The sequence below is a fragment of the Eufriesea mexicana genome, unplaced genomic scaffold (genome assembly GCF_001483705.2).
Source record: "Eufriesea mexicana isolate 0111107269 unplaced genomic scaffold, ASM148370v2 scaffold18152, whole genome shotgun sequence".
Lineage (NCBI taxonomy): Eukaryota > Metazoa > Arthropoda > Insecta > Hymenoptera > Apidae > Eufriesea > Eufriesea mexicana.
The window spans coordinates 351348-361137 of NW_016925480.1; the positions used below are offsets into that span (position 1 = coordinate 351348).

General features: G+C 44.2%; 1 protein-coding gene across 1 annotated transcript in view; it reads right to left on the reverse strand.

The window, feature by feature from the left end:
• Ance-3 (angiotensin-converting enzyme Ance-3) overlaps positions 1–5820 on the reverse strand; it is a 44618-nt gene extending 38798 nt beyond the window's left edge. The window contains exons 1-5 of the mRNA XM_017909507.1: positions 5652–5820; positions 4283–4519; positions 2285–2443; positions 1674–1770; positions 111–254 (exon numbers count right to left, since the gene is read on the reverse strand). Coding sequence (XP_017764996.1) covers positions 111–254; positions 1674–1770; positions 2285–2443; positions 4283–4519; positions 5652–5663 — 649 coding nt within the window. The 5' untranslated portion in view covers positions 5664–5820. The remainder of the gene's footprint in view (positions 1–110; positions 255–1673; positions 1771–2284; positions 2444–4282; positions 4520–5651) is intronic.
• Between the last annotated feature and the right edge of the window lie 3970 nt (positions 5821–9790).

Here is a 9790-nt window from a genome sequence, read left to right on the forward strand (position 1 = left end):
TAATAATTATAATAGTATATAATTTCAGTATACAATCTTTCAGTAGCTCGAAAATATAGAAATTCCGATATTATCGGGTTTTCCTGAGTATAGTTAATTGCGTGACATACTATTTAGTCTAGCTGCCTCGTTGTTCAACGTGACAAGCTGCTGATAGAGATCTTTGATCCTCATGCCGCTGCGTCTTCTCCATTCGATCCAGACATACTGCAATTCGTCCCAATTACGGCTTCTCGCCATGATCTGCGATATGTCTGCGGAACAACAACATTGTTAGACAAACGAGATCGGGCATCACCGTCCGGGATGATGAACGAGCGGATCGTCTGTTTGCAGGATCGTGCCTGTGCTGGAATAAGGTTTTCACCTCGGGCAGCTTTCACGGTGATCGCGCGACCGATTCGCCTCTGATCGTTTCTTGCGACACGTGTGATCTAAGCTTCGTGGAAAGCTGGTTACAGTAACGGTTAGAGATCACAGATACGCGCAGCTAATCTGCATAGTTCGACGCTAAACAGAACTTAAGTATACACGGTATGCAAATGAGACCTGACGAGACGTAGAATAGTTCCAAGTTCCACAGTGGTAAACTTTGTATACCCGAGTTATACCAGCTCGAGTTGTACAATTGCATCGATACACGTGCGTAACTCTTCGACTGTGTACACTACTTGATCACAGAAGTTTAGAACCGATCTAACGTAATCGAATAGATTCTAGTTAAATTTCAACCACGTAATTGCCTTTAAGTGTCGACGTTTCTTAGCTTATTTTACGCGATTTTATGGCTCGATTTTATTACTGTACAAATAAAGACTGGTTACGTGCTCGTTCCTAAGTAGCCATACATGACGGAACGATGTTCTACGGACGCGGAAAACTCTGGACCAGATGCTGGTCCAATCCCTCGGATACTCGAGATCTATTAAGCACTTTTCTCCGACCACGTGTTACATTCACGTTGGTTGTTACGAACGAAATCTGTGAGGATTAAATGAACCGTGAAGACAGTAGAATCGCTCAGAGGATCGTAAACTTCCGTGTTTCAATGGCGCCACGTCTCTTCGGCTGCTGATTGCCTCCTGCGGTTTACGAGGCGTCATTTACTATAACCAGACTCTCGAAGAACGTGTAACGCGAGAGAAAATCGTTTCTAAAATATCCCAGATCTCGGATAGGAATTAATCAGCCAGTCCTTTAAAGAGAAACGATCTTGTAAACATATCTTCCATGAAAATGTATGCTCTTCCCCCATTATACGAAAGTTGCAAGAAGAATTCGAGACGCATTTCGAGCCGGCGGCTTCGGAGATCTGCGTGGATATCCCTCGGAAAAAGGAACGGAGATTTCACGGAAAACCAGGCGAACAATGATGGAAGGCCGAAGAAGGGAAACGCGAAAGAAGAAGCTCGTCGGATGGAAGACTCGGCGTAGTTAATTCGCGATGAATTTTCATGAATCCTCTCCAACCCCTTTAAACCGGCGCGTCGACGCAGAACGCTGCAATATTCATCGTTCAATCGCGTTTTACGATTAGAGAGGCACTTTCTTGCGCGTAACAGCGGCCGCTTACGCGTTCCGCGGCAATTTCGCCGGCTGCCAGCCGTGAAAATCGTATCGCCGTTTATTTTCCCTTGCACAGACGACTCGAGTTCTTGGACGTTATTCATTACCTGGATAGAGCCGTAGCCCGCACCGGAAGGGATCGTTGTGCGCGCAAATGCTAGCCTCGTTGTACACCGCCAGCATGTCGTTGATCACGCGATTGTACTGAAAAAAGAAGGAAGAATAGAAGAAAGATGAAAGCAGCGAGATGGAGGAAAAATGGAGAGGGTAACGAGAGCTTTATCGGTCGCGAAGCTAACAAATGAGAGAGAAAAAGATGGCCGAGACGTTGTTTCCTGTGTCGAGGAACGTCTCGTGGTTCGTTTTCTCGTACGGTCACGCTCGTTATTAGGAAATGAAATCTGTTCTTGACAGATATTTCCTATCCGTCTGATCACTCTGTTACGCGGCGAACGAACCGGAAGTGCGTGTCTAGGCGAACGAATTGGCTCGATTGCTTTTCGTTTATTACACCGTGTTAGAGTTAATGGCTGTTTGCTTCCCTTTCTTTCGCGATTAATGACCACTCGGGATTTTTACGCTAATCGAGTGGGTTACGAAGAGAAACTGTATCACCGGTTGCAGCGCTATTTAGATTTCTCGTGCTAGGAAATTGGTTAGACGGATAGAATTACTATAGGTTACCACGGTTAATTCTAGGTATTGAGTAACTATTTACCCTGTCCAACTGGTCAGGTGGCAGAGCAGGTGGTCCGACCGCGGACAGGTATCTGAGACGTCTGCTAATCACCGGGTCTCTGATGTTATTCCTGTCGATCCTCGAAATCAGGAGCCACGCTTGGTTCTGAAAGTCTGCGTAGATCCTCTGAGCTTCCAGCTGAAACGGAATATTTTGATCTTCAGGAACTTCTTCGAGGCCTGTATTGAATAACCTGAGTCGTTTAATGACTCGTGTCGGGATACGTATAAGTCTAGTGACGAAGAGCAAGGTGGTAATCGGTTGGGGAAGGTGATCGTTCGTGAGAAACTGGTTCGAAGTGCAAATCGACCAGTGCCACGTTTACCGTTACAGATAAACGCTATCTCTACCCTTCCTGGGATTAGAGATAGACGAAGACATTAGAGGAAAAGAAAAATGCTCTAGAAAGCGTGCATGGGTGTCTTTATGGGTCATTGGGAGTCGCTCAGGTAGCGTGGAGGTACTCGAGATACAAGGAAAAGTTAGAGCTCGTTCCATTCCCTTTTCACTTTTCCTGTATCGATAAAAGAGGAACAAAAACTGGCCCAATCACGAGCAATATCTTTCCCAATTTCATACCGATGTCCAGTACGTACTGTCTGTGTCAAAAACTTATCTCTTACGAATAATTGCGTTAAAGGAAGAGAAAATAATTGCTCTAATTAATTTCTAGAGCTTGAAATTTAATTATTCGTGTGCTATGGGTCCTTACAGAAGTCTAATCCAAAAATGGTGAATGGCACGATAGAATATTTTAATTTAGTAGGACTTGGTAATGGTAATGGTAAAGACACCCATCAACGAAACTCAAGCGTGCAGTCATTTCGACTACTCTTCAGAATGCAACAGCAATACGAACAAACGGATATACTCGAAACTCTTCAGGAGGTTAAGCAACTTCGAAGAATCCCATGAACGCGTGCCTAACGTAACTGGCATACCCGCCATAGACGAGTTTCCCCAAGCTTGCAGGCACAATAAAATACAAATAAATATGAAGAAACGAGGCATGCCGACGATTATCATTAGCATCACGCGACTGCCTAGCGGATTTCGCGTTGAAGGCTGAAGATTTCCGTTCTGGAATCGTTCGGACTGATGTTCCGTTGCGAAATCATTCGGGATACACCGATGGCACAATGGCACCGGCTGGGAACGTTTCCCGCGGTGGTGTGGCCCCTCAACGGACAATAAAGGCCGGCCACCGTCGAGGAAATCCCCTCGTGCACGCGAAATTGCGATTCTCCGAGTCCTGACAGCAAAGATGACGTTCCACGGTCTCACGGGCCGATTCGTAGAGCAGGTCGAGGTCTCGGTGCCATCGAGAAACGTCCAACGATTGCGCTAGGCGTCGTTGGACATTGACAGGGACTTGGTCCTCGAAGCTCGGAATTTGAAAGTTAAATACTTTGTTTGATTCAAGCTGTGGTCTAATTAAGTCATAGGCTGATGGAGAGACTGGTCGTTAGTCTGGTTGCGACTCAAGGTCGTCTGGGTTAATTCCAACGTAATTCACGGTCGTAGGTTGGTGACTTTAGTTACGAAGAGTTGGCAAGTGGAACGATAAAGAATCTGTGGGACCATTTCCTTTTCTACTTTCACGACACCGAAAGTTTTTATCGTATGCGGGTGTTTGGGCCAGGATTTCGTAGGCCCGGTTGCTTAAATTATACATTCGTGGAATTTTAATTATCACGTTGGCCAATGAGTTATAACGGATTTTTATGGCAAATGGTACTCTTTCTTTTTTGGTACGAAACAGTGTTTTTAACTCATTCGATATTATGCAATTAGTCGATAATTATAATTAGCTGCTGTCAATGAGATGGTTAGACACTATACATCAAAATGATCGATACGTTGTTCTATAAGTCTGCTTTCCTATAAAAATTACGATTTTTGCGAGAAATATCGAAATTACTTTCTGGCCAATTCAATACGATAAAAGGGTATACCGGTGAACGGATTGGTACTTACAGCCTGCAATTGTGTGTACTCGTTCACGTCCGTTTCGTAGGCCCACTGTGCTGCCACATTGGCGCTGCATCTTTCGGTACCAAGGAAATCCAATCTAGCTAAAATGTCCTGTAACTCTGCCTCAGTGGGTGGAAACCTATTACCGAGATTGTTACGAGAGTCTTCATTCAGAGGGGGTAGATCCAGCTGACTGGAGACCAGAGGGAACAGACCCAGAAGAATCCAAGGAGACATCGCCTGAAAAATATGACGAGTAAAACATGGTTAGAAATATCAAGATACGATGTATCGGCAATTGGTCTGATTATATATCATTGATCGTGTGATCATTATTGCGTCGATAGCAGGTATTTATAGCGTCGAAGCTATATCCTGCCATAGGTCGATAATGGGGATGAACGATTCTTTCCAATCCTGCGCACCTGTACGCTCCCTCCTGTGTTAAATATCGAGGACAATGAACCACGGGAATGTTCTCAAGGTCTCATACTTTCCGCGAAATTTAATTACCACTTAGTGCCCCCGTCGCTGGAATTCTTTGGCTATTTCATGGAAAGTTTAGACAATTAACGGGCCAATGGCGGCGAATGTCTACGTAGCTCAACGTGATTCTAGGTAACGACAAAGCCGGTCAATTTAACGACAATCATTAGCCCGACAGAGGATGCTATATTGTTTTCATAAATCATGCAGCTGTATTACGAGCCAAGCTTTTACGTCGATTCATTTGTCGACTTCACGGTCACGTGTTACGTCTTCGCGTTACGTATTTCCTTTCAGCACGAAAGACTGTTCATGCAGAGTAGTAGGTCATCTACGATCGCAGGCATCTACGATCCTGCAACCTTGAACGTTCGATACTCGAGCACGATCGCGGCGCGATTAATCGACGCGTGAGAAACTCGTTCATCCTCGATATCCAAGTCACAGACGTGTTATCTACCATCTCCATCGCACCTCATCATCCAAGCGCGTCTACTTTCATAAAGACGAACGTCTACAAATTTCCATCGACCCTGGCGAAGGGAATCGTTCAGCGAATCAACCCCTTCCGACGTCTACCACCCCAACAGCCGTACACTTTCACCGTGGAACCGAAGAAACTGCCAGACTTATCAATCAACCCTCCACCTCAGCCGAGCCCCACTTTCTCACAGCAACAAAGCCGTAAAACTCTCCAATTAACAGGTTCACCGATCCATACGCCAACCCCTCTAGCTCCCAACCCCATTCACGTCGCGCACTTTCGTCTCTTTACAGGATCCTTCATCCGCATCCTCTGAACGTCCTTCGTTCCCTTCTCCGAGTCGATCAGCGAGCGAAGTCACCCCGGAGGGTGTCCACGCGGCTCAAAGAGGGAGAGACTTACGAGTCCTTTCATCTCTCTGTGATCCAGCGTCGGTCACCTCTGTCGGGACGCTGTTCGATCCCGGATTGAACAGCCTGGCACACGGTCTCGCGGCTGTGGACGATGCACGATGAGACGCGACGACGATTGTGACGAGCGGCCGTTTCGTTCTGGCGTCGTTAATAGCCCCGTGGCCGACGCCAAGTGTACATTTATCCCTGCGAAGCAGTTCGAACGCGACCACAGGGAGGTCATCCGTGGCGAGAGGTGGGGATCCGTGCACACCTCGGTGTCGTCGTCGCTTCGACGACGTCTCCACTCGTGGACAAGCGTGGGAGGATGAAACGGGAGGTGGGACGTGTTGGAAAAATGGAAAAAAGAGGAGAAACTCATTGAGAGAGTAAGAATGGATCAAAGAGACGGTGGAGAACATTGGGGGTTGAATCATGGCCCCTATGTGTGTCACTACCAAATTTAATTAACACTGGAACTACCAATCCAGTCAAAAAAGGATAGTCCCAGAACTTCCCTTTCCCAAATTACTAAAAACATATATCTGTTTTTAAAAAAATTAATGTCTACTTGTATTGAGATCGTAAGAATAGATCAAGGAGACGATGGAGAACATTGGGGGTTGAATCATGGCCTCTATATCTGTCACTACCAAATTTAATTAACACTGGAACTACCAATCCAGTCAAAAAGAATGGTCCCAGAACTTCCCTTTCCCAAATTACTAAAAACATATACCTGTTTTTAAAAAAATTAATGTCTACTTGTATTGAGATCGTAAGAATAGATCAAAGAGACGATGGAGAACATTGGGGGTTGAATCATGGCCTCTATATCTGTCACTACCAAATTTAATTAACACTGGAACTACCAATCCAGTCAAAAAGAATGGTCCCAGAATTTTCCTTTCCCCAATTACTAAAAACATATATCTGCTTTAAAAAAATTAATTTCCACTTGTATTGGGAAAAGACTGGTCTCAGATTTTTCCCTAGATAGCCTTTCCACATAAATAAATTGTAAGATAACTAAAAGCCATCTTTAAGTTGCAAGGTAAGAGAATTATGAATAAATAATAATAACAAATATATCTGCTTTTGAAAAAATTAATATCCACTCGTATTGGGACAGAATTACTACTGATCGAATCGAAAAGACTGGTCTCAGATTTTTCCCTAGATAGCCTTTCCACGTAAATAACTTGTAAGATAACTAGAAGCCATCTTTAAGTCGCACAATTATTTAATCATTATTATGATTAAATAACAATACAAAATATATCTGCTTTTAAAAGAATTAATGTCCACTCGTATTGAGATATAATTGTAATTAATACTAATTACCACTAAAATTACTGTTATTGCTATTGCCTACTATTGCCACTAATTATGCCCACTATGTTTAGCTCCACCATTAAAAATCGGTACTTCTAGTGTTAACAATAAAAGCCACTCTTTACTGACTCGCTATCAAACACTTTGCAATGTCACCCAAAATTTTTCCAACCAATGATATATTTGCATTCACTATGTCTTTTTAAGGACTCCACTTTATGTATATGTAAAATGATAAGGATCGATTGAAACGGAATGTCGAGTCCAAGTCTATATAGGACTGTGAGAAATTAAACCTTGTGTTCATTCGTCATATTAATCATCCGTTAGTTTATGTACAAAGTACCTCGTAATTATACGTTACCACTATTATAGCGTGGTTTTGTACCTTCGTATCGCTAAAGATCTGCTAAAAAAAGTGGCCATAAAATGGTCTTCGAGCACGATTTTCAGGGTCAAATTTTTTCCTTGCATTGTATTCCACTCACCTACAGAATACATAGGATAATCAATACTTAGTACACGAAGGAATGAACTCAATAACGAATCATAACGCTCAAGGGGTTAAAAAGGGTTGATTAAAAGAAACGAGAATGTAGAACTCGTATTAAAACCTCCATTACTGAATTGGAAATCGGTGATCGACATGATACATAGACCGAGAAGATTGCAGTTTTTATTTATGTTTTTTATTGTTCGTGGCGTGACAGTTCGTGTGAATACACAGTAGTCACTCGTTTCTTGCTGCATCTCTGTCACTGTTATTTTCAGTCGGAGCACCTTCATTCGTGACACCTAGTTTTTCAGCAAACCGAGAGATCGAGAGGAGAGACATTAACTGCATTTGCCACGTTACACTGGGATAAAAGTACGAGATATACGAACAGGAATTCGAAGGAGACAGAATATTACGAGACGAAAACAGGCCAGAGAGAAGGCTGCGGAATCGAGGACCAACCTGCTGGTCGATTGCGAAAGCTCGAAGCTCTCACGTTGACAAGCGTCGTCGACCCCTCTCAATGAGTCTCATTGTCTGCGAGTCGAGCACGCGCCTCTTTTGCGTCTCGCAACAAGTCTTCCATTCGTCTTCCAGCTTCGTGGATAGCTTGTCGCATTATCGCGTCGAAAAATTAATCCGAAATGATCTCGTCGAAATCCTCGGGGAGCTTAAAGTTTCGAGAAACCTACTAATTTTCGAGACTCCATTTGCGACGAAAGGGTTCAGCCAGGTGGTTGAATGGTAATCGATCAAAGCGGGGATGGATGGAAGATAGATCGAGACTCCGTGGATGATGGATAGCGAGAGGATAATAGCTGTTATTCCAGATAAGATTAGGGGATGAAACGAAGCGCGAAAAATTGTCATCGTCTGGCGGACCCTCTGTTCCCGTCAAAGGGGTCCTTGTCGACACAGATTTCTCAAAAGCCCTCGTCTAACCACCCCTCTACATTAGGTACCTAATCTCCAGTCTTCTCTCAGTGTTCTTCCAGTATTTCTTTAACCACTTGAGCTACGATTTAACTTTCGGTTGTCGTGCCGCGCTCTACAATATAATAAGGCGTTACATTAACGTGGTATACACGTCGCTGGCGGCTTTGGAACAAAAGCATCTCGACGTATTTGCGCTACGATTTAACTTTCGGTTGTCGTGCCGCGCTCTACAATATAATAAGGCGTTACATTGACGTGGTATACACGTCGCTGGCGGCTTTGGAACAAAAGCATCTCGACGTGCTTGGCACGTCTTTACAGAGCAAGTGGTTAAAGCTAGACCTACTACAATCGGTTGAATACTTGTAAAATTGAAATAAAATAATTTCTTGAAGCGTCTGCTCGTTTTCCCATTTTTCTTTTCTCATTTTCCTTCGATGCAGTGTCACAGACAGCCTGGTGACACGGATCGCGGTTCAAAGCGAGGGATACGGGGTAAATCGACAATCTACGACGTTCAAAGGAATAACAGGTTTTGCATATGAAACGTCGATCAACGAATTCCCCGAAGACGAAAAAATGACTCGATTCAGGTGCATGATTCATCAACGAGCGTGCGTCTAATTACGTAATTATCTCCCAGAGGCAATCTCATCGATGTCGCTTCCTGCTTCGGCTACCTGCGTCTTCCTGAGAATTCTCTAAGCGCCATTGTGTCACCGTCGCATCAGCCTTTAATTGAAACCGTGATTCATAATTTTGCAAGTTTTAATAACGCTGCTTGGCCGTGGGAAGGCGGCGGGGTAGAAATTGCACGTTTAATATTCATTGTTCGACAGTCGGTTTTCGACTCGCGATTAATCGCGAACTTCCGTCGTTTCTGCCACATCAACCTGACGATGATTCAGAAACTCGAACCTGTTCTCATGCCACTTTTACGTGCAAGGGTTCGAGCCAAACTGTCAATTAATATCAACGCGATATACCTGTCTCAAGATCAGTCATAGATCCAGCGGTTTCTTTCCTCTGTCAAATTATCTCGTTACCCGAGATAATTCGTCCATGTTGCGGATAAATTTACGTAACTATCGCTTGAAAACCTTGTTACGGCTATCACCGATAGCTTACGTAACGTTTCAGTTTACCGTATTTTCGCTGCGCTCGCGGTTTTCCATGCAAAGTGATAAGACGGTGCACCGTGGGAAAGAATGCGGGGAAAATAAGCAATTAATATTCATCGCGAGCACTTGTCCAAGGCGATCGTCGTGCGCTGCTTTTCATAGATCAAGAAGCACGCGTCCACCTGAGTGACGCATCGGCTTCACACCAGCTAAACTCACTGATCGGCGAGAAAACCGTAAACAACCGCGCCCTGTGCCACG